We start from the raw sequence: 24793 nt of genomic DNA, 5'->3' as shown, positions 1-24793 counted from the left end.
AGCAGAAGTGGGGCCGAGTCTCAGCAATTCGAAACGAAAACTCACTCCACACCCCCTACCCTAAGCCTCGGTTTCCCCAGCCATGAAAGAGGGGTAAAGGCATCATTTCCAGAAGTATGTGACAGATGTAAAAAGACATTGACAAGTGGCTGAAGTCACCGGCCTTCCTTCCTTCCATCCCTTCAGGCTCCATAGTAGGCCAGTGAGGAAAGATTCTTTTTAATAACGACAAGCACTGCACTCATTGCCCCATGTCCACTTAGTGAATGTCCCCACAGTCCCCAGGAAGTGACTCTGGCCACTCTCCCTGGACAGAAGCTTGACCTGGGGCAGGCTGAGTGGTGGCGAGGAATGTGTGCCTCCCCTGAGACCTGTCGGAGCTCAGCACCCACCTCCCTTCTGCCCACTTGATCAGACCGGGACCTCCCAACAGGGGGACTCACCAATCCTGTTGTTTGTATGTTCTGTGGATGCCCGGGGCTCTGGAGGTTCCCTGGGACTCAAAGGATTCCCAGCTGTGCCGTCATCCAGCAGGGGCAGGCTCTCCGGGCAGGCTGCCCCAACACTGGCACAAGTATCCACAGCTGGGGGGCTCACTGGGCTCGGCTTGTGTACAGAGCTGGGGTCTGTCACTGACCCGTTTCTCTTCAGCTGCTGCGAACAGGAGTAAGCGCTGAGGCAGGGCTCCCCCACCTCCTGGGAGGGGAGCTTTAAAGCCCCAGGACAGCATAACGAACCTGTGCGTGGCATTCCCAAGAATATCCACTTTTCTCATCATTTTCTTTGTTGTTTAATTGAGAGCGTGTCTCACCATACAGCCCTGGCTGACCTAGAACTTAATATATAAACCAGGCTGGCCCATGAACTCACAGAGATCCACCTGCCTCTGCTTCTCAGGTGTTTTGTCTTTGTGTGTGACAGTCTCTGTAGCCCAGGCTGGCCTCAGACCTGGTATGTAGCTGAGGATGATCCTCATGCCTGCCTGGGAGTGTGCTACCACACCGAGTCTATGCAGGGCTGGGACTCCAGCTCGGGGTTTTGTGTTTAATAGGTAAGCACTCTGGCCACTGAGCCACACTGTCAACTCTTGCTGCCTGAGCAGCAGCCAGCAGTTCACGAGCTCTTGCTACCTCTGGGTCCTTTTTCAGGGTGACGTGTCACCCTGGCAACCACACAGCAGTTGTAACATTAGCGCTGGCCCCACTTACGGGTGGAGAAGCTGAGGCCTGGAGGAGTGGGGTAAGCCGCCCAGGGTCACACAAGGCTACTTAAGTTTCTAGCCAAGGAGCTAAATGCTGGCATCTCCTCCAGGCTCACGCCTCCGGTAGCTCGTCACTCCCAGCCTCTGGGAGAGAAGTCCTTAACCATATCCTCATACGTTAAAAAAAAAAAAAAAAAAAAGCCACATCTTTAGAAATGTGTTTGTTTGGTTTCTCACGATTACGAGTAAGTGAAAAAAAAAAGCTATCTGGTGTATAACATTCACCTTCAGACTTCAAAAGGACCCAGGGTGAGGGATTCAGAGAACAGATCTACGGAAGCTTGATTATTCTTTTGTAATAATTTGAAGGCCAGGGCTAGGGATATGGCTCAGGAATGTAGTGTTTACCTAGCACTCTGTTCCCAGGACAGGACCCACACACACACACACTCTTATTTCAGCCAGGCATGATGCATGCCTGCCATCCTAACACTTGGGAGATAAATGGCAGGAGGCTCAGAAGTTCAGGGTCATCCTCAGCAACATAATGAATTTGTGGCCAGCCTGGGCTACATGAGATCTTGTTTCAAAAATAAATAAATATGAGGCTGAAAAAAAAAAAAAAAGACTCCGTAATTGAGGGCACTGGCTGCTCTTCCTGAGAACCAGGATTTGGTTCTCAGCACCCACACGGTAGCTCACAACCATCTGTGAGTCCAGTTCCAGGGGATCTGGTGCTCTTTTCCGACTCCTGCAGTGCCAAGTATGTACATGGTGCACAGACATGCATGCAGGCAAAACACTCAAACACATAAAATAAAAAAATAAAAAAAAAACAGAAAGAGTAAACCACGAAAAAAACTAGCTATTGTGAAAGCAATTCAGCAAGCAAGCAAGAAATAGAAAGACAGAAAAGTAACTAGCAACTTGGTCAGTGGGGAAAAAGCAGAAAGTGTGTGAGCTGTAAGCACGCAGCACGTGGCCATGGGCAGGTGCCTCATCTTAAAGCCTGCGTCCCTCTCTCAGCTCTGCTGCACCACCACATGCGCCCTGGGAGGCTGGCACAGGGCATGTCTCCAGCACAAGCCTAAAGAAGACTCAGCAAATGTGTAAGAGACAATGTAGGTGCTCCCGTGTCATCCCCCCCCCCCAGCCACCCCCAGGAGGCAGCTTGGGGACCTGGGGCCCAGAATCAGCTCTGAAGTTCCACAGTGCAGGCTGCGATTCTAATAGAGCCCAGACATGTCTGATGGCCATTTCCTCTTTCACCAAATGTGACGAGAGCACCAACTCCTGAGAGTCAGAACGACTCTCTGACGCAACATCTGGAAAGCACAAAGACAGTGTCCAGCAAGCCAGATGTGGTGGTGCTCGCCCGGATTTCAAGGTCAGCGTGAGCTATACAGTGAAAGCCTGAAGAGAGGACAGGCGAGTGCCAACAGATAATAAATGCTCAGCACATAAAGGTAACTTCGTAAGTATATGCTGCTGCTGTCTGTCATCCAGATTAGAGGGCAGAGTAAAGAAGACAGAAAACGATTACAGTCTCCCTCCAGACCAGACTTGGTACCTCACAGTGGCCCAAACCAAATTTCTGTCTGCAATCCCTGCTGGAAATCCCCTGGGGCTGAGCCAGGAGCTGGAGGTTGCTGTGGGTTGGGGATCTCTGCCCCTGGCCGAGCCCTACCATGGGGCCCCAGGCCAACCCTCTGGGTTCCTAGTTCCTTGACCTGTAACCCTGGGTGCCAGGAAAGAGGATAGCTCTCCCGTCCTTCTGCGGCCCCCAGCAGCCTGAATCCACAGATCTGTAAGGGAAGAAGCCAAAACCACAGAGGCTGGGGCGGGTGTGAGAGATGGCACTTACTGTCAGCTTTTCAGGAGGTCTGGAATCTGCAAGGAAAAAAAAGTAGTGATGTCACCAAAGAGAGTCTGACACCGCACCACCACTCCTCGTCTGTTGACAGACAGCACCCCAGGGTCTCAATGGGGCTGAGCCTTGCCCTCCCCAGGGCCCAAGCCCTCAGGCTGGCAGTAGGCGGTTTCAGGATGGGTCCCTGGCATGCCTGAAGCCAGCATCTGGAGCAGGGGTGAGATGTGGCCTCCCTTCCACAAGCCAAGGGAGCCCCGACTTCAGCCCTTCTGGAGGACACTCCTGCTCTGTCTGCCTCACTTCTCTTTGTGCCACTCACCTGAGGGCTCTGGCGATACCTGTGCCATGATCCTCAGAGCACAACCTTTCTCTTCCCACCTCAGCCCCTGCCATTCACCCAGTATCCATCTTTAACAAAGACAAGGTACCAAGTACATGGTCCATTTAACCAGATCTCACGAGCCACCTGAGAAAGGAGGAGGTGGCCACAATATTACCACAGCCAACCTAACCCAAGCTAGCCCAGGCCCACCATGAACTACACTGTACGGGGACAGAGCCATTACTGACTCCCAGGGGGCCACCTAGGGACCCTGTGGTGGCCATTCACACTGACAAGGCCAGCACACCTGATGAACTGCTCTCTGGCTTAGCAGCTTGAGCCTGAATCCTAGCTGACATACGCACAGCAGATTAACCGACAACAAAGTGAAATGTCAGCTTGGCATGAACTCTTCTTAGAGGAGGTCCGGCAGGGAAATGGGCTGGAGCGGTGCTCAAAACAACTGTCTCATAAAATGATGTGCCCAAACCTCAGCTTAGCAAATGCACTTGCTTATGGAACCTGGCAACCACTGTTCCCGGCAGAGTGGTCACTTCAGGAAGTTGTGGCTTGCTCTCTTGAGGTGGCCACTAACCAACTTCAAGGTACTCTCTGGCTCAAGACACAGGGAGTTTTGTTTGATGGGTTTGGGTTTTTTATAAATCTTTTTATTATGTTATAGGTATGAGTATTTTGCCTGCATGTGTGTTTGTATACCACATATGTGCCTGGTACCCAAGGAAGCCAAAAAAGGGTGTTGGATATTCTGGGACTACAGTTACAGATAGCTTTGAGCCACCATTTGGGTGCTAGGAGTTGCATCCCTGTCCATTAGAAGAGCAGCCAGTGCTCTAAACTAGGAAGCCATCTCTCTAGCCCATGGTTTGCTCATGTCTGACTTTTGTTTTGTGACACAGGGTCTATCTGGCCATTTTTTACAGTGACATCATTGAAACTAAATCTTTGTCCTTTGGAGGCAACCTTGAGTTTTCCAATCAGCCAACTGACATGTGCAATCAGCTATGACATTGTTGGGAGCCTGGAGAAGAAAAAAGTGTGTCCTGAAGTAGCAAGAGAATAACAAAAAGATGCTCAACTCCATCTTGAGAAAGGAGCAGGTAGGCTAGAGGCCGGGATGCTGTAAGTAGGCACCATCTCTTTGCAGGGCCTTCTGGGTAAGACCTTTGCAGCCTTTGAACCTGGGGACCCTCCCCTCCCCAGCAGGGACCACACCTTCAGGAAGTCACACTAAGGAAGACAAAAGCAGGAATGTTTATAATTGCTTCAAAACTGGAAAGATGCCAAGAGCCTAACAATAGTGTGGGTGAGCCACGCACACAACACCTCCTTGGAGGGAAACCAGCTCTACTTCACAGGGCTCTAAGATTCAGCCTTTTAATCCCAGAAATGGGGCAGACTTGGCCAACTATGGAGGGGTTTGTGAAGAGAGAACAGAGATCTCAAAATAGCAGGTGGGGCTGGAGGTCACACACACACACACACACACACACACATGGATTCCTGCGATAAGCCACCTGGAAATGAAGAACAAGATGTGATGAGCTCTGTGCTTTATGGTTTTTCCTTCTCCAAACCGAGAACCCTGGTTTATTGTGTAAAAGAATTTTAGACAAATCCCAGCAGGGGCAGTCCTGCAAAATGTCTGACCAGGGCTGTCAAAAGCCACTTACATCAAAAGAAAGCCTGAGAAGCTGCAACGGGCCAGGGGAGATGTCCGGCAGAATGTAAAAAGGGTCCCCAGCACCTTCAGAAAAGCCAGAGAAATACTACTGTGTAGCTTTTGCTATATGCTCACAGTACACTGAGGCTGGGGGATGGCTGAGACGTCAAGAGCTCCGGCTGCTCTTCCAGAGGCTCTCAGCTAACAACCTCAGGAGCTCCAATTTCAAGAGATCCAGGGCCCTCTTCTGGCCTCAGTGGGCACCATGCATGTAATGCGGTGTGGTTACATACACCAGCAAATGCTCGTATACATTTTAAAAATTAAACCAATGTATTACTATTTATTTATTTATTTATTTAACTGTGGTAAATGTACCACCACAATACAAGAGGTCAATACTGGGACCAGCTGGGCACGGGCACATTGGGACTCCATTATTTTCTTAGTTTGGGGACAGGAGTAAGACAAGGTCTCCTGTTAGCTCCGAACTTGTTATCTAACCGAGGATGATCTTGCACTCCTGATCCTCCTGCCTCACCTTGAAAGTGCTGATATTACAAATGGCACTACCACACCTGGCTTTGAAATAGATTCTCACTACGTAGCACTGGCTGGTATATTCACAGAGATCCACTTGCCTCTGCTGGGATTAAAGGCACACACCACCTGCCTCTGCCAAGCGCTGGGACTTCAGGTGTGCACCACCATGCTGTTTTGGGTGCTGATGATTGCTCTGATTTCTGGAGCCCTTGCAGGCCATCTCTCCAGCTAGGAGCCCACTGACAAAGTCAGCTGGGTCCCCAACTGCAAACTTCTATCTTGGGGTTGTCCTGACTCCTGCAGCTCTGTGATGGGACTGACAGGGAGAGTGTCAGGGATGGGAGGAACAGAGTCCTTTTATCCTAAAACTCTTCTAAAAAATGAAGTCTCTTAGAATTTTTTTCAAGCTAAATTATTACCAAGGGAAGGTGCTGAGGAAGTTCCAGTGCTAACACAACTTAGACATTCTATGACGGAAGAAAGCAGATAAATACAGATTCTAACGCTCAGAAACAAGCATGCACTAACATCAAAGTAAAAAAAAAACAAAAACAGAATCTAAGCCAAGAGTGGCAGCTCATGCTTTTGACCCCAGTACTCCAGAGGCAGAGGCAACCTGGTCTTTGAGTTCAAGGCCAGCCTGGTCTAAAACTCGAGTTCCATTACAGCCAGAGCTACAGAGACAAACCCTGTATTTACTTTCCCAACATCTGCCAACAGCCCCGTTACAACCCGTGAGTGCTCTGAGAGCTTGCCAAGGGCAGAGTTCAGATTACCCACGTGCTCTTCCCCTAAAACGATTGTGTTAGCCCACTTGTCCTCATTTATTGGTGTCCTTGCTTTTTGGAATAATCACAGTCTTGTAAAGCCATCCAGCACCCTGGGACCTAAGTCCAGGACACACTGCACAGCAGGGGCCCCGGGATGCCTTCTCCGGAGCTGCTCTGAAGGCCAAGCATGGAGGGTCATGAGTGCCCATGGTTCAAAGCTCTGTTCCTCCCATCCCTGATACTCTCCCTGTCAGTCCCATCCCAAAGCTTTGGGAGGCAGGACAGCCCCAAGGTAGATGTTTCCAAGTGGGGACCAGGAGTCTTAGTCAGTGGGCTCCCCAGCTGGAGAGATGGCCTGGAAGGACACCAGAAGAGAGGACAATCCCCAGCCCCTCAAAACAGCCCACAGAGGTACACACCTGGGACTGCAGCTCTCTGGAGGTAGAGGCAGGTGGATCTCTGTGTGTTAGTGCCAGCCAGGGTTACATAGTGAAAACCTGTCTCAAACACACAAACACTCTCAGTCACATGACTTGTCTGAGGCACAGGCTGGCTGATGGGTTTAGCAAGAGTGCTCCAGGCACACAGCACCAGGAAAGTGATGGACGGAAACCTGACAGGAAGCTCCCCAAAGACCCCAGCATTCTCAGAGATCAGAGCCAGAGGCCAGATCAGCTCATGACTCTTCCCGGTGGCAAGGCTGTGAGGCCGTAGGAAGAGCCTGGGAGCTGACCCAGACCACAGAGAACCCTACACCTGGTTACCAACAGCAGCATGGGAACCAAGCCAAGGACATTTCTGGGACACATCAACTAACCCAGTCTGAGCAGGTGTGATGACACATCTAGTTCCAGCACTCGGGAGGCAGAGGCAGGTGGATCTCTGTGAGTCTGAGGCCAGCCTGGTCTACAGAGTGAGTTCCAAGATAGCCAGAGCTATAGAGTGAGACCCTGTCTCAAAGAGGCCAAAAAAAAGTAAAGAGGAAAAAAAACAAAGAAGCCTAATCTGGGCCTGAGCACTAGTGGTGATGAAACAGGTTGAATTCTCTGATTCTGAAGGTCTTACTGCAATGCCCTGGTTATTACAAAATACACAGGGAGGTATTCAAGGATGATAAGAATGCAAGGCTGGTCAGTTACTCCCAAAACTGTTTTGGAAAAAGTAAGTTTTCCATACCGCTTGCAATTTCTGGAAATCTAAAAGGAGATCAGAGCAAAACGATTTTTTTTTTTTTAAAGCTTCCATCTTCCTGTGATAACAGAAAGGCAGGGGCTGGCCTGCTTAGCCAGGCACAGTGGTGCAATCCGTAAGTCCCAGCTTGGGAGGCAGAGGCAGGTGGATTTCTCTGAGTTCAAGGCCAGCCTGTTCTGTAAGGTGAGTCCCAGGACAGCCAGGGCTACACAGAGAAACCCTCAGAAAAAAGAAAAAAAAAAAAAAAAGAGAGAGAGAGAGAGAGAGGGAGAGAGAGACAACAAAAAAGAGCACAGACTGTTCTTGAAGAGGCCTCTAGCTCAATTCCTAACACCCATGTCAAGGTGCTCACAACCACCTTTAACTCCCTGCAGGCAGCTGCGCTGCAGCCACACTGTCACTCACACACCCACATTCCCGTACCGCCTCCCACATACACATCATTATTAAAAGTAACTTTTAAAACCAGTCAAGGTATTCAGGTGTGTGTTAAAATGAAGGGCTGAGGGGAAGGGCTGAAGGCTGGGGATAAAGTGAAGAGTACTTGCCGAGCATGTATGAAGTCAGCACCTGTGAAGCCAGCATGTATGAAACCGGTGGGCTCCAACTCCAGCTATGCACAAACTGGGCATGGCAGCACCACATCTGTCTGTAGTCTCAGCGAGTAAGAGGTGAAGGCAGGAGGATTGGAAGTTCGAGGTCATACTAATCTGCATAGCCAGTGTGAGGCCAGCCTGGGCTACATGAGACCCTGTCTCAAAATTAATTAATTAAAAATGGAATAGAACGATGGGCTGGATGCTTGGGGACATCCTCGGCTCTGTCATGGCTGAGGAGGGGGTGCTCCTGGCACCTGGCAGGCGTGCTAAAACATCTTATAGTGCCCAGCTCAAGCCATCTGGTGACAAACATCAACAGTGCTGACGCCCTGTTCATGGAAACCCCAGTGACAGTAACTGCAAGTCCTCAGCCTGCTGCCTGCTCAGCACATGGCCTTTGCCAGCTGAGCTCATCTTCCTGACCTCACATAGTCATCTGGGAAATGAAGAGAGTGGTGGAGGGTGCTGACAAGGCCAGCCCAGGAGTAAAACGTAAAACGAGATGGTGTCTGCACTTTGCATAGGTACCAAGGACGCTTGCGGTTATGCCGGGTCAGTTCAGGTGACGGGTGGCAGGCACCTGATTGCGCCCTCGCAGACCATGGGTCCCCGCTCACCAGAGTAAACAAGAGTCTTCCCTGCAGAGGAGTGAGTGTGGCTGGAACACATATGCCCGTCCCCCTGGCCATCCACTCTTATCAGCTGTCACACTTGTCTGGAAGATCTCGGACTGCCTGTCCCCACACAAAGCTGAAGATGTGTTTATGAAGACAGCAAGGAGATGAATAAATGCTCCTATAGCACCCAGCTCCAGAACAGACCCACTGCCCAGGCCATGCCCACACTGCTCAGGCCCACACTGCCCAGGCCATGCCCACACTGCTCAGGCCCACACTGCCCAGGCCATGCCCACACTGCTCAGGCCCACACTGCCTAGGCCATGCCCACCCTTGCCTATATTATAGTCACCTGGATCCCATGCGTTCACCCTGATTTATCCTCCCACTCGGTCCTGGAAACCCAAACATGAAGGGAGCCAGTGGAAGTTGGAGGTCCAGGCCAGCCGTACACAATAGTGACCCTAGACTCACTCAGCTCCCTGCAAGCCTAGCCTCTTTGGGTGATGTTTTTTTGTCTTTTTTTCTTTCTTTCTTGTTATAACAAAACTGTTCTCACGAAGGTTTGGAGAGAAAAAAAAAAAAATTAACTGACGGCAATGGAAATTCTAATACTAGAAAAATGTCAAGAAAGCAAACAGCAGTTTCAATAAGGCCTGCCTGAGAGCTCATGGAAACAAGCTTGAAACCATGAAAACACAAAAACCCCCTGCTTGGGGAGCGCTTAGGAGGTACGAGCCTGTACTCATGAAACTCGAAACTCCCTTGGTGGCCAGTGTTTTGGTGTGAGTCGGCCCAGACCCCAGGGCCTTCACTGGTCCCGCACCTGTCTGTCCTGGCCCAGGCAGCCCTCCACGCTGCCAGGTACTCACCTGCCTGCTCCACTTTGGGCTGGAAGGTCTGGGCTAGGTAGTCCAGGGGAAACTCTGCAAAGACACCAGGACTGGGGCTTAGAGGGTGAGCAGCAGGGTGGGGGCGGCCAGGGCAGGCCCCCAGGCCAGGCCAGCATAAAGCAGCCATCCTCTCCAGACCCCCAGACATGTGCACTTACTCTGCTGGATCCGCTTCCTGAAGACCTTCCAATAACACAGGAAGAAGGTGCCGGAGCCGGCCAGCAGCACCACCATGGCCACCCAAAAGAACATACGCCCTGAAACACAGTGCCGTCCTGTACTCCGTGCACAGCCGGGGGCCAGGAGCTTCCCTGGACCACACAGCCATCCCTAGGCGTAGTCCACTTCCCACTCCTCCTGGGACATGGATCCCGCTGAGGTGAGCAGTTCCTGGACTTTCCCCAAGCTGGGACCATCTGATTCAGCCCTTACCTGCCTGCCCTCCCTTATCTGGCTCCAGGAAGCTGATCAGCTAACTCAGAAAGTCAGACATACCGTAGAAGGTGAGAAATTGAAACATGAAGAATCAGAGTGAGTGAGGCATGGTGGTGCATGCCTGTAACCCCAGCTCTTAGGGAGGCAGAGGCAGACAGTTTAGCCTGATCTACAGAGAGAGTTTCTGGCCAGCCTCGGCTACATAGTGAGACCCCCACATTTTAAAAAAAGAAGAAAGGAAAGAACAAATGAACAAAGGAGACAAAAAAGAGCCAGCATGAAGAGGAGTTGAACTCTAGAAATCTGAAAGTATCTGAGACAGGGAGGCCCCAGGCTGGTTAGGAAAGAGACCATCAGCTTCCGGGACAGGCACAAGGTCAGCTCTGCACAGAACATGCTCAGTATGTGTTCTCTCCGTTAAAGCAAAGGAGAGGGCTGGTGGGGTGGCTCAGCGGGTGACGCGCTTGTTGCAGGCCTGACGACCTGAGTTCAGTGTCAGGAAAGACCCCCACAGAAGTTTCTCTAATGTCCACGCACGTACTCACATCATACATGTCTGAATGAACATTATTTAGAGCCAAAGGAGGAAGATGGAAGCTTGTCTAAAGTTTTGTTTATTTGTTATTGTGGGGACGACAAGATCCAGGGTAGCTTCAAACCTGCTGTGTGGCCAACAAAGATCCTACTTCCTCTGTCCTGGGATTACAGGTGTGTGCTACCACACCCGGTTTAGGTGGCTCTGGGAAAGGAGCCAGGGCCCTCTGCTAGGCAAGCACTCTTCCAACTGAGCCCCAGCCCCAGCCCTCGGACTTTTCCATAGCCTGCTGAGAAATGTTAGCTTGAGAACCACTGCCACCTTGTGTCCATAACCAGTAATGCTTGTCCTAACATCAATCGCCTGGTGTTAACCTCATCAGCAGGAACAGCAGCTGTCTACGCAGCAGGAGCTAGGGCTGACAACCCTGGCTACCTATGCACTTTCCATCTTACATCCCAGGAAACTGTGGATGAAGGGAAGTAAGCACCTAGTCTTTCAGTAGCTCATTCAATAATGGGGTTTTTGTTTTGTTTTGTTTATTTTGGTTTTTGTTGTTGTTTAGGTTTGTGTTTTTTTGTTTGTTTGTTCTTTGCAACAGGGTTTCTCTGTGTATCTCAGGCTGTCCTGGAACTCAAACTCACAGGGATCCACCTGCCTCTGCCTTCCAAGTGCTGAGATTAAAGACGTGTGCCACTAGCACCCAGCGACATTTTTAAAACAGGGTCTCATGTAGCCCAGGCTGGCTTTGAACTGGCTATATCACAGAAGGTGACCTGAAGAAACTATGATTTTTCCTTGAGACACGGTCTCACTGTGTAGCCCTGACTGACTTAGAACGTGACATGTGGACCAGGCTGGTTCTGAACCTACAGAGGCTCTGCCTGCCTTTGCCACCTAAGTGCTGGAATTAAAAGCATGTGCCACCATATCTGGTAGGGGTCAAACCCAGGGTATTGGGCATTCTAAGTAAATATTAAAGCAACTGAGCCACATTGGACGTGGTGGAGCACACCTGTTATCCCAGCACTCAGGAGGCAGAAGCAGGCTGATCTCTGTGAGTTCAAGGTCAGCCTGGTCTACAAAGTGAGTCCAGGACAGCCAGGACTACAAGAGAAACCCTGTCTCAAAAAAACAAAACAACAAAACAAAATAAACAAAAGCCCAATCAAGCCACAACTCCAACCTACCAACTATATTTTGGGTAGCAATTATAGGTCATCAGGATGAAGCCATGAAAGAATGAAATAGGGTTAGGAAATGACGGAGCCTAGGCCCAGATCTAGAAGCCAGAAAGCTGGGATTGATCTCCATTTCCACATCCACCTGAGGCCACAGGCCAGGCAGGATCCCCACTTTGGACGATGAGCAGTCAATACCTGGATCCAGAAATGGTCTTCCTGTGGACGAGGGTGAGGTGGGCTGCATCCTGTTGCTGGTCTGGGCATCTACCAGGAGGCTTAGGGTGGAGGCGGTACTGTACCAAAGGAAACCCAGGCCAGGGGTGACAATCACAATTGCCATGAAAAAGGGGGCGTGTCTAATGAAGGATGAATCTTTCTCTGGAGAGGTAAAGAGGAAGCCTGGGCACCCAGAGCATCTGCACAGTCTTGTCAGGCATCGTGAGGGCAGGGGTCAAGTTCTACCTTTACAGACATAACAGTTGTGTTCCTCCCCAACTACACCAAAAATCTATGGGCCTGATGTCCCCTGCCTCTAGCGCAGACTATACCACAGAGCATTGCCTGAGCATACAAGAGGCCATTCCATCCTGCTCACAGAAGGGGTTAGGGGTTACCTGGCAGGCTCCTCGCTGTTTTCTGAGGTACTGAAGTCAGGTAGGGTCTCTGGAGGTGGCAGCTCCAAGGTCATGTTCATCTCTGGATTGCCTATAGGGATGATAACATATTAGAATCCATGTCAGGGAGTTTGAATCTTCAGAAAAAGACTTAGTCAGAATGCAGTTGGAGGTAGTGGGAGACAGTGGGTGGCCATGGGAGGCAGTGGGAGGAGTGGGAGGAGTGCAGTGGGAGGAGTGGGAGACAGCAGGAGGCAGTGGGAGACAGCAGGAGGCAGTGGGAGACAGTGGGAGGAGTGGGAGACAGTGGGTGGCCGTGGGAGGCAGCGAGGGGGGGGTGATCTTCCATAACACACAGTTGCTGCCTATAGCTGGCAAAGCCCATCAGGGTTGCGTTCTAAAGGGTCAAACTGGAGAGGCTGTGGTCGAATGGGAACAGTGCCCAGAAGCGGGTGCTTTTATTCAAAAGACACCTAACAGCCAGCGAGATGGCTCAGCAGGTAAAGACGCTTGTTGGATCCCTGAGGCCCACATGGTTGAAGAAGAGAACCGACTCCCACAGTCTTCCTCTGACCTCGAACACACATCATGGACATACACACAAAGACACACACACACACAGACACATACAAACACATTATTCACTAGTCATCTGAAGCTCCAAGGTGAAAACACCCCAAACCTCTAAGTGCTGCTGGATGAGCCAAGCACGGTGAATCTGTGCAGCACAGGCTATTCACAGGAGAGAAACAGCAGCTGGGTCATCAGCTGCTCGTGAGAGCCATGAGGATATTTAGGGACCACAGCCAGAACCCACCTGTTCTGTCAAAAGCCCCCGAGTAGAGGGCAGGGGACGCTCAACACAGGTCCCAGGGCCGGCATGCAAGACACAGAAATTCCGGAGTGAACTAGCCCTTCCAGGACCTCTAGGCCCATGAGCCTCGGCCTCGGGAGCTGCAACCTGGAGATGCTCTTCCATTTCCGCCAAGAGCGCAGCTCAAGGCCTCTGCACACCTAGGTTCCCTTCACCAGACAGGACCCCCTGGGAGACTGCCCCAGCCTCCAGTGAACAGTACCTGGCTCTGCGCTGGGCTCCCTCGCCTGGGGAACGGGCGACTCCAGAATCTTCAGGAGCCCAGCATCACCTTCCTGCACAGGGCGGGTGCTCCCTCTTGGCAGCAGGCTCCTCACACTGTCCGTAGCTGGGGACTTTAGAGTGGGTGTGGCCTGAGGAGTGCCAGGGCTGGAGAGGAAGCCAGACACGGGTCTGATGACTTCACAGGGCAGGGAGGTCTGGGCTGGGGGATCAGTGTCCCACCCGTGAACCCTGTGAGTCCTGGATACAGGACAGCCCGCCCGTCCAACAGTCACCGAAGGGAAGAGAAAGAAGGCCAGGGGTCACCTCGTAAGTGTCTTGCAGTCGTCTGCATTGGAGCAATTGGGGCCAGGTCCTGCGGAAGGCAGCTCACAGACAGTGTCACTCTCCGCCGTGCCTGCAAGGGGGACGGCAATGGCTTCAGAATGGACACTGAGGGACCCAGGGTCCCAGGAGTGGAACTGTCACCACCACAAGCCACACAGCCACCACAGAGCCACGGTGAGGTGCTAGGAGAACACAGCCACAGCGGCCATCCAGAGACGGCTCATTCCCGGCATCAGCATCCTCCCACTTGGCGGGCCTCCAGCTACTGCCTCCTTCCCAGCTCACAGGCAAGACACACAGACGTAGATGAGAGGTGGGGAAAGAGGGGACTGGCTTCCCTTGGCACTGTTCTCCACACCTCTGCCACAGGAAACTGGAAACTGTATTTGAGAATCAAAAAGTCAGTCCCAAGAACACTGGGTAAAAGCAGGATGGAAAATAACATGCATAGAGACACACACACACCACACACATAGAGACACATAGAACACACACAGAGACACACATAGAACACACACATAGACACACATAGAACACACACAAATACACAGAAATGCACACACAGACCCACAGACACAGAGACATACACAGACCCACAGACACAGAACACACACAGACACACACAGGCACACACACACCCATCCGGCACCCCTGGGCTTACCCTCTGACTCTACCGCATGCTTACTGTGCCAGGCAGTCTATAGTGATCAACCCTAACACAGTCGTCGCTGAGCGGTTGTCAAACAACCACATGTAAACAAGTGTTACGCTATGTAATCGGCAGTAAGTGTTCAACCAACTGTGAGTCCTTTCCCGCCCCTCAACGCCAAAGTCAGCACTGGGGGAGTGATAAGCTGCCCCAGCAGCTTCGGTGGAGGCGAACACAGCGAGGCCGGCAGTGGGGTGGCAGTGACACGGCTCAGCTGAGCACCTAGTCCTGGCGGGAGAGGGCATTCTCTGCGTCCTCAGGCCACTCAGCCGCCATGTCTGGAAGGCGCCGATGGAAGGCACCCCGCAAACCCTCGACACTCGACACTCGCAGAGAAAGTGACAACTGAAGGGACGCTCCTCCACTCCTCCCAGAGTGGCAGGGAAACCCTCTGCTTTCACACCTGGAAAGCCTGCCTCCCCTGGAGCTGCCTCCGGGAGAGCCCTCCAGAGCCGAGCGGGGTCAGGCGGCCACGGCAGGACCCCTGATGGCATGTGCTGTGGGTCACTACGGCAGTTTAGTTCTGGGGATGACACTGAAAGGGGGAAGAAAGGAGAGCCTCGGCTGGCAGCACACACAGCACGCACCAGGCAGAGGTAGGCAGCTCTGTGAGTTCCAGGCCAGCCTGGTCTACTCAGTGAGTTCTACGGCAGCCAAGAGCTCCATAGTGAGAGGCTGTCTCAATAAAGTGAGGGGGCGTGTCTTGAGAGCTGTCTTAGTAGTTAAGATAACTACTCTTTGAGAGGGCGGGGTTCAACCCCCAGCTCCCACATGGTGGTTTACAACCGACTTTAACTCCAATTCTAAGAAACCCGATACCCTCTCCTTGCCTCTCTGGGCACTAGGCATGCATGTGGTACACAGACATACATGCAGGCAAAACACTCATACACATAAAAATAAATAAATCTAAAAATGAAATTAAAAACAAATCGCGTGTGGCGTGTGCCTGTGATTCCAGCAGTCAGGAGTCTGAGAAAGCACGATCACAAGTTCAAGTCCAACCTGGGCAACAGAGTGACTCTGTCTTGAAAGATAAATGAAGACATAGGAAATTAAACTCGATAATGCATTAATTTGGCCTAGGAGTATTGCTTATTGGTATAGCACTTGCCTGACAGGTAAGGCCTTGGGTTCAGTCCCCAATAAAACACACACAACACAAGCATGCAACCACACTGGGCACAGCGGCTTACACATGTAAAACCAGCACTGGGTTTATGAGGCTGGGGGATTGCTGTGGATTTTGAGGCCAGCCTTTTTACATAGTGACTTACAAGACATCCAAGGCTACAGAATGAGAGCCGGTTTTTAAAAGCCATAACCTGGCTGGGAATGGTGGTGCACACCTTTAATCCCAGCACAGGGGGCGTGGGGGGGAAGCAGAGGCAGGCAGATATCTTGTGAGTTTGAGGCCAGCCAGGTAAACAAGGGGAGTCCAGGACAGCCAGGGCTTGTTTCACAGAGAAACCCTGTCTCAAAAAAAACAAAACAAAAAAGCTCAAAAACCAAAAAAGCCTTACACTGACAATACAATGATCTACGTCAACTGTCAGTTGGTAATCAAGATAAAAGTAATGAGCTTCGTTACCCTGTCGCTTACTGAGCATTGTTCGCAGAACATCTTAACCTAAGCAGCCAAGTTTTAAGTGTTCCTCAGCGGCAGGTCAATGGCAGGGCTTTGGAGACAGGCCTCTGTCGCCTCCACGTGGCAGTCTGGGGAACTCCACCCAGGCTGGCTCTGCTGGCTAGAAGGCAGAGGATCTGACAGTCGCTATGCAGAAGAGTTTCTGAGCTGGAAAAGCTCCTGAAGCCTCTAAGTTGCATCTCCTCCTCATATGGGTGGGAGAAGGAGTGAAGGGACCGGCCCTCTCCACAGGTGAAGAGCTTTGCTATAGTGCAGCCCAAGGCCCTGAGGGGCCTCCTGAGCGCTCTCCCTCAGCCATCTTGCTCTGATTGCAGGCAGGAGTGGTTCCCACGCTACAGAGCATTCAGTGATGCAGGCATTCAGAAACAGCCCATGAAGCCAGGAACCGGAAATGCTGAGGACATGGGTTACAGGAAAGGGGGAACCAATGGGTTACAGAAAAGGGGGGACCACAGAGCCTGCCATCTTCAGCCCCTGCCATCAGTGTGTCCCATCGGCACTCAGTGTTGGAGGGCACCCTTTTTACACACCCCCACCTCTGTGTCTCCCTTTTAGAAAGCACACCCCCCCCCTTTTATGAGAATAGAGTCTCATTGTGACTACTAGGCTAACACTTTTTATGGCAGGATCACAAGTTCGAATCCAACCTGGACAATAGAGTGGCTGTCTCAAAGAATATCCGAAGAAATAAGAAATTAACTGCTGGAATTGCAGGATGTGCCACTAGAGCCAGATTTGTTTTATTTTTAGATTTATTTATTTTTATGTGTATGAGTGTCTTGCCTTCGTGTATGTCTGTGTACCACATGCATGCCTAGTGCCCAGAGAGGCAAGAAGACGGTATCAGATTTCTTAGAATTGGAGGATCCACGATTCTTATCCCTTCACTGACCATGAAACCCTCCTTCATATTGCCAAGAAATTAGAAGCTTGTAGATGGTAAGGCCTGAGGACACAAGGCAAACTGGATATGAAAACAACAATTTCTCAGCCTTGAATCTGGTGTCAGAGTCTCAGCACCTCCCCCACCCCGTGCCCCACTCTGAAGCAGAAAAACCAGCTCTGGCCCCAGCAGAGACTTGGGGCTACCTTCTTGTCTGTGGGCTTCAAATGGGCCCACGGCCTCCTCTAACCAGGACTGGGCCTCAACGGCATATCTCTGCTGGGACACAGATGTGAAAGTGAGCAGCAGAACCCCTGGGGTTTGGACATGACACAGCATGGGAGAGATGCTTCCACCTTGTTCCACCGTGGCGGGGGTGGGGTCGGGGGCCTGTGGCAGGCATGGCAGCAGCCGCAACTGGGCTGCACATGAGGACACTCACCTGGGAACTTGACGATCTCCCCCCCAGAACATCGGGAGTGTGGGGAACAGCGGGCACAGGAATTGACAGCCGTCGTGGAGCAGAAGGTGCCGGGCTGACACTCACAGACGCGAGAAGAGTTTCCGGAACATGGAGCCTTCTCCACAAGGCCTGAGGGACACAGAGAGGGGGTGATGGAAGGGGAGAGGCAAGCCAGGGGGCAGGGATCCAGGGAACATGGGGACCATCCAGGACCGTATGTCAGGCCCACCAGCTGGCGCTCTGTACCACACCTCATATCTCCTGACGTGTGTGAGAGGGGGCAGCGTGAAGGTGGTGTTTGCCTCCAGTCTAAATCCCGCACACTCCCACAGAGGCTACAAACAAACAAGTGTGGGCCTGGGGAGATGGCTTAGTGGGTAGAATGCTTGTTCTTCAAGCAGAAGGCCCTGGGTTCAGATCCCCGGGACCTGCATGAAAAACTGAACTGAGCAGGACCCCATGTCTGTGGCAGGAATGGGAGGACTCCTAGGGCTGGCTGGCTGGCCAATGTAGGTGACTCAGTAAGCTCCGGGTTTCGTGAGAGTCTCTGTCTCAAAAAAGTAAGTTGGAGAGTAGTTGAGGAAGACCCTTGACATCAGCATCTGACCTCCACATACACATGGAGCTTGCATGTGTATGAGCATGTATGTATACAGAAATAAGTCATGTCCCGGGATATGGAGAGAACGGAAGTACATGTCACTGTGTGACAAGCCTTCCTGGAAAGGCTTTATGCCATAGTATGCCATGGGCCTCCTGTCTGGAAAAAAACAAAACTAAATAAAAATAAATAAATAAATAAAATTTGCATTCAATAAACAAAATAGACATTTTTTCAGAGACACTGAAAACGTTAAAGAATATGACCATTAGGTTTCAAGAAAAAATCTCAACACATCCTTCAACCTAACCAACCCCACAAACTCACACAAAACCCAAAGAAAATAGCAGACCCCATCAATAAACACAACTGATGTGAGAAGAACCTGTTTCAGCATCTCTCCTGGCAGCAGCATCGTATGAAAGGATGAAAGGATGCAGCCCTGGACGCCCGGCCACAGCTCAGACTGCTCTACCATTTACCAAGTTCCACAACCCCAGGAAGGCATTCACACCCTGAATCCTCAGATTCCTCCCCAGAGACACGGGTGAGAAGAGGGCATCGAAGACGTGAGTTCTCCTTCCAGGGAGCACACTAGGCCTCCCGGAAAAGCAGGGATGCAAAAGAGGACTACCGATGTCAACTTTCAAATCCAGAGAGGTAAACTGAGTCACCCAGAGGACCAAACCCTGAAACTTCCTGCCTCTCAGCTTTCCCCTCGCAGACAGGTCCCAGGGAGGGAGAACGGGTTCCTTACCTTGCAAACAGGTCACACAGGCTGTGCAGTACCCGTCCTCATTCAGGTAGTACTCGGGAGCACATTGCTTCCTGCAGTGCGCAGGACCCTGCGGGCATGGCTGGGTTGGAGACATCCCTGGGAAAAGCAACAGAGAAGTCCTAGGCTAGGTCACCTTGGTCATGAGCTGGCCTTCCATCCTCCATCTCTCATGCCTAAACCCCACCCGTCACTACTTTAACCCATGGCTGTTGCAGACGGAGGCATGAACCTCCATGGAGCTCACTGGGCCAGCAAAAAAGGGCAACTCAGGTATGGGGGAAGACCTAGATCCGGCATTCCCGGGCTGCCACCTGACCACTTGTGGCCTTGGACAGTCGCAATGACCCCTTTCACACTAACCATATGATTTCTCTGTTTCTCCTAAAACGGAAAGGGGTGCCGGGACAATGAAGGTCAGCAAGCACAGGCTGGGGGCTGGCTGTCATTCTCAGCAGACATCCTGATTCTCTGAGGGAACTGAGGGGTCTGTGGGGAGTCAAGACCATAAAGACCCTGACCCTGGGATCACCCAGCAATCTTCCTCCCATTCTTTGAGGATGGGAGAAGCAAGATGATGACATCGAGACGGACGATAGATGCGGCATGACCATCCCAGATATCTGCAAGGGGTTCTGTCTGCCCTGCCAGAGTCAGCCATGTTCGTTCGGGTATGTTTCCCACAGTTTGGGCCCAGAATGAGCACATGACCCAGCTGGGCCAATCAGAACACTTTATTTATTCCACCGAAGCCTCAGGATAGACATGTGACTCCAACAGACCAATCAGAGCGTGACACATTTCTCACCACTGCAATTGGCGCTGCGTGGGCGCATGACCATGAGTCTCTAACCCCTAGGGCTGAGAGTTTTCCCTCTAGAGGTCTGGCTTTACCGTTGAGTTTCTGCTTGAGCAAGCCAGGCTTGATGGCATATCCCTTTAATCACGGCTGAGCGTTAACTCTCACTATCTAAGTTGCCTGAAATACTGCCAGACTCTCCAGGATGGCTGTTTCCAGCCACCACTGAGCCACCTGCTGCAGGGCCTGGCTCATGTCTGGTGAACCCCTGCCTGCCGACTTCATGAATAGAAGCTGGAGAGACGCCAGGGCCTTCACCATCCACACCCTGTGCAAGGCCTGGGGTCCAGAAAACCGAGGAAAGGGGAAGGGCTGGGGTCTCTATTTTAGCCCTGATTGAGCTAACTAGCAAGTGATTGTAGGTCCGGTCCAAATTCCCTCTCTAGGTCCCTATGGGGTTCAAGCGCTACTGTGAGTAAAGGGCCAGGCCTCCATCGTAAGCCCTGCTCCATCTGTAGGTGCTGTTGGCCGTTTTATGAGGTAGGCAGTGAGCTTGTCACCAAGGGTGTATAAGCAGACAACTGGGTCGTGGCTGTCTGGAGTGTGGAAAGGCACCTCTCCTAAGTGAGGAGAGACGTGGAAAGACATCTCGGCCTCCTTCCTCTACCAGCCCACCCACGTGCAAACCCTGCCACACAGCTGAGCGCTGATTTGAGTGGGCGGGCAAAATGTCAGAAATTTCCCCAAAACACGGAAGAAGGGGTTTTTCTGGTTTTCCTCTGTGGCTTGCTCGGAAGCTCAGGGTCAATAAAACTCCAGCAAAATGCCCCGCCCACCGACACGGGCCTGAGGCGCTCACCTACTGTCAGCACTGGGCCACAGGGGGTGTGGGCGGAGGGAGCAATCTGTCTGTTAGTCCCTGCTGTCACATGGAGGAAGCCTAAGACCTAGGGTCACGCTCACAAACTCCTGTCTTTTTCTCTGTGACAGGAACTGTGGCTACCGAATGTCACAGCACGCTGTGGGCAGAAGGGTGAAAATGCCCAGAATGGAAAGATGGGAGCCAGTCTCTTGCAGCGAAGGAAGGCTCCTGGAGGTGGGGTCTCAGAGCTGCCGCAGGGTTGAGATGACAGAAAGGGACACCCAAGGGTGAGGAAGACAGGCATAAGCAAAGGACTGGAGACCTGAAACCGAGGGAAGGAGCTGGAAAAAGGGGCCTCTTCCGGGGCCAGGGCGCGGAGGGAGAGGGAATGGGTGAGAGGATGGGAGGTGGGAGGAGACTGCTGTGGACCGGAATTCATAATGAAACCCTTAGCTTCACTATTTGGAGACCCGAGGTTCAGGAGCTCACTAAGGATAAAGGAGCCCAGAAGGAGCCCTAAACCCATGGGATAGGTAGGCCTCTAGGAAAGGGGAGCACACACTGTGGAGAGGTGGGCGGGTCAGACTGCAAGCCAGGACGAGCCCTGGACAGAAACCTAATCAGTCCAAATCTTTGACTTTGGATTCTCCAGGTACCTTTTTTTGTTTCTTGTTTTGTTTGTTTGTTTGGTTGGTTTTGGCTTTCTTTTTTGAGAGGGTTTCTCTGTGTAGCCTTGGCTGTTCTGGACTCGCCTGATAGGCCAGGCTGGCCTCGAACTCAGAGATCCGCCTGCCTTTGCCTTCCTGAGTGCCACCCTGCCGGCAGGGTCCTTTAGTTGCTAACCAGTGGAAAGTAATGGCCTGCAGGACCCCAATCAGGAATGGGGAGGAGAATGCGCTGCATTGGGGAGACCAGCAGGGGGTAGGAGGGACCCAAGAGAAGCTGGGTATGGTGGCATAGGCCTACAAATAACCCCAGCAGTCAGGAGGCAGAGGTCAGAGGATCAGGAGTTGAAGGCCAGACTACGCCACACACAAAGTTCAAAGTCAGCCTAGACTAACTACGTGGGACCCTGTCAAGCTGTCAGGAAAGACTTGTCACAGAACATTTAAATTAGCCGGGTGGTGATGCAATAGCAGCAGCATTGGTGTTGCATGCCTTTAAGTGGGAGGCAAAGGCAGCTGGATCTCGGTAAGTTCGAGGCCAGCCTGGTCTACAAAAAGAAGGCTACACAGAGAAACGCTGTCTTGAAAAAAAAACATTTTTATTTTTTAAATTTTGATTATGAGTGTTGGGAAGTGATCCTGGGTCCTCAGGAAGAGCAGGAAGTGCTTTTGGCCACAGAGCCATCTTTCAAACCCCATTGAAACAGATTGAACTCATTTGGGGGCGGGAGGTAAGAGGCATTATTAAATTCTCTCTCAAGTACTTCCTCTGGTAGCCTGTCAAGGCTGGAGTCCCATTTCATGGGGTGTTCAGAGAACTCGGGCCTCAGAACAACTGTCCAAGAATCTCACCCAGCCCAGCCACATCCCCAGTGACCTCGTACGGAGCTGCCTGTCCCCACCTCCAGACGCTGTTGCTGGGAAGAGTCAACAGTGGGTACATGGGCCGGGAACATGGGCCTGCTCCTCCCCACCCACAGGAAGCCCTCCAGACACAGTGACCTACCTCTGATGCCTTGCTGTCCTAAAAGCAGGGGACAGCTACACTGAGCCAGTGACAGAGACTTCCTCCCACCCCCAACTGTCATAGCTACTGTCTCTTCTAAATACACGTCTATTCCTGGAGCTCAGAGACCGCTTCACCCCATACCCCAACTGCCAATGGCCCCCACATGTGCTTGAGACTTTTGATCATAGTCACAGGGGACCAAAAGGCCTCATAACCTTTTCTAATCTTCAGGCCTGAAGATTGTTCCAGAAGTATTTCCTGACATTCTTCTAGAATTCACACTGTGCTAGGGTGGGTGAGCATTCCAGGAAGCCAGCAGTGGTTAGGCAAGCTCAGTTCCCCAGAAAATTGTAGCCTGGGACAAACTTGGCTTGGAGCAGACAGGAACTGGAAAGGGCAGGGTGAGGTGGTGTATGCCTGAAGATGCTGAGAAGGACAGCAAGTTCAAGATCAAACTGGGCCATCAGACCCTATCACACACTTAAAGGGAGAAGCAGAGGAAGAGAGAAGAGGAGAACGAGGAAAAGAAGAAGAAGGAGAAGAAGAAGAATCAGCCAGTGATATGGCTCAGTGGTTAAGAGCAATGGCTGCTCTTGAAGAGGACCCAGATTCAAGTCCCAGCACTCACATGGCCACTCCTAGTTCCAGGGGCCCCAACACCCTCTTCTAATCTGTGCAAGAGCTACATGCATTTAGTGCACAGTCATACATGCAGGCAAAATTATCATACACATAAATTAAAAAAAAATTAAGGGGGAAGGAGGGAGGGGAGAAGAGGAAAGAAGAACCGAAAAGAGTTTTCACTCTCCAGAAATGACAGTGGGTCACAGGAGGTGTTGGCTGTTGAGATTCAGGGGTCGCCCTGGGCAAGTGTCTTAGCTGGCTGAACCCCAACAGCCTCATTTGCAGAACAGAACCAATACTTAAGGCAGGATAATATTGTCACAAGCTCTGGGACAAATGGCTGAGGTGCCTATTTAACATATCAAAGCAGACGGCTGCCAGGTTCTCCCAGCATCCTTCAGTCCATACCTGTTACAGGGTATGGCTGGCATACCCCCCCTCTACCTCCCAAAACTCTCCAGCCCAAGGTTTGGGCTGCCCTTCCCCCTGAGTATCTCCCCTACATAATCCAGCCATTTTGGTCACCTTCCTTTTTTTTTTTTTTTTTTTTTACCTTTTACCCTCTTGGCTGCCATAGCTGGCTCCCCTCTCTCCCCTCTCCCACCCAGGGCCATGTGCACTCTGGACTCTCTCAGATGTATCCCTGTTTATCTACAATAAACTTTCTCCTCCACCATCCCTAGGAGCAGTCCTGTCTTTTCTTTTTACTTCTTTTTTTTTCATTCAGTAAGTGACTAGTGAGCTGAGACAGAGGAGGTCACAGTGGGCGCCTGAGAGGGATAGGCAACATCAAAACCTCGAAGCGGAGCCTGCATCCTCATGGCAGCGGCAGACTTAGCCTGTCCAGCAGGCAGCCTTGCCCTTCCCCAGACCCCCTGACATTATGGATAGCCTTTAGAAACCTGTAGCCAACCATGGCCATGACTGTGTTTGCTGGCTTATCTCCAGCCTTCCCCAAACCCCACTTTTTCACCAGTTCCCCCATGGGAATCATACATCAAAACAAGGAATCCACCCCCTGCCCTCAGTATCCCACTCACCGGAGGGGCACTGGTGACAGCAGCTCCCGGCAGTCTCCCCAGGGTAGTAGTTGGGGCCTCCTGCACAGGTGGTCTTCAGGGGTCGGTCCTAGAGGGTTGGAGAAGCTGGTGAGACAAGGCCAGATTTCCACCCTCAGTCCCACCCTGCAGCCCCAACCTGGTGTCCTCTCCTTTGTCAAGGCCAGGCTGAGACCTACTGTCATAGAGATCAGAAAAAAATTTCTGACTCCACATCTCCCCACAGAGCTAATGGCAGCTTAAATGCAGGTAGAACCCGCAGGAGTCTCCATGTCCTTCTGTGCTCACAGTCAACACACACACACACACACACACACACACACACACACACAGCACCCAGTTCTTTCAGCTACCCTCAAGCCATCAGGCATGGTTGCAGCTGGTCCCACCTGGTGTGACCCTCCAGAGGACTGACATGCCTCCCACCCTGTCTCTGGGACACGTGCAGCAATAAAAGCATCTGGGAAAGTTTCCTACGGGTTGAAGTCCTGCGCACCTAGATGGGAAAGTGCCCAGACCCCAGGACACAGGCAGGCCCTCACCACACCCAGCATGCTCAGATCCCCCTCTGGAGACAAAACGTTAACCCACCTCTGTGTCCTGTCCATTAATTAGCCCTGTCTGCTCTCAAATTTGACATAGGTCAAACTGCCCAGTCTGCTCCTTTGCAACTGTCTCTCTTTTTTGTAATTAGTGCACAACATAAGGGGTTTGGTTGCGCAGTGCCACACACTTTGCCCCAGCACTCAGGAGGCAGAGGCAGGCACATCTTTGTGACTCCAAGGCTAGCCTGGTCTACATACTGAGTTCCAGGACAGC

General features: G+C 51.7%; 1 protein-coding gene across 2 annotated transcripts in view; it reads right to left on the bottom strand.

The window, feature by feature from the left end:
• The window catches only part of Tnfrsf8 (TNF receptor superfamily member 8), a 43215-nt gene that overhangs the window by 5472 nt on the left and 12950 nt on the right, over positions 1–24793 (bottom strand). Inside the window, exons 2-12 of one of the 2 annotated variants that reach the window (XM_060379118.1) lie at positions 23957–24044; positions 18940–19056; positions 17561–17710; positions 13858–13948; positions 13532–13698; positions 12456–12546; positions 12037–12134; positions 9846–9944; positions 9667–9720; positions 3066–3091; positions 444–654 (exon numbers count right to left, since the gene is read on the bottom strand). In XM_060379118.1, the coding sequence (XP_060235101.1) occupies positions 444–654; positions 3066–3091; positions 9667–9720; positions 9846–9944; positions 12037–12134; positions 12456–12546; positions 13532–13698; positions 13858–13948; positions 17561–17710; positions 18940–19056; positions 23957–24044 (1192 nt within the window). The remainder of the gene's footprint in view (positions 1–443; positions 655–3065; positions 3092–9666; positions 9721–9845; positions 9945–12036; positions 12135–12455; positions 12547–13531; positions 13699–13857; positions 13949–17560; positions 17711–18939; positions 19057–23956; positions 24045–24793) is intronic. The other variant, XM_060379119.1, reaches the window with a different exon arrangement.

The sequence above is a fragment of the Meriones unguiculatus genome, chromosome 3, assembly GCF_030254825.1.
Source record: "Meriones unguiculatus strain TT.TT164.6M chromosome 3, Bangor_MerUng_6.1, whole genome shotgun sequence".
NCBI lineage: Eukaryota > Metazoa > Chordata > Mammalia > Rodentia > Muridae > Meriones > Meriones unguiculatus.
This window is presented reverse-complemented; position numbering and strand designations above follow the sequence as displayed.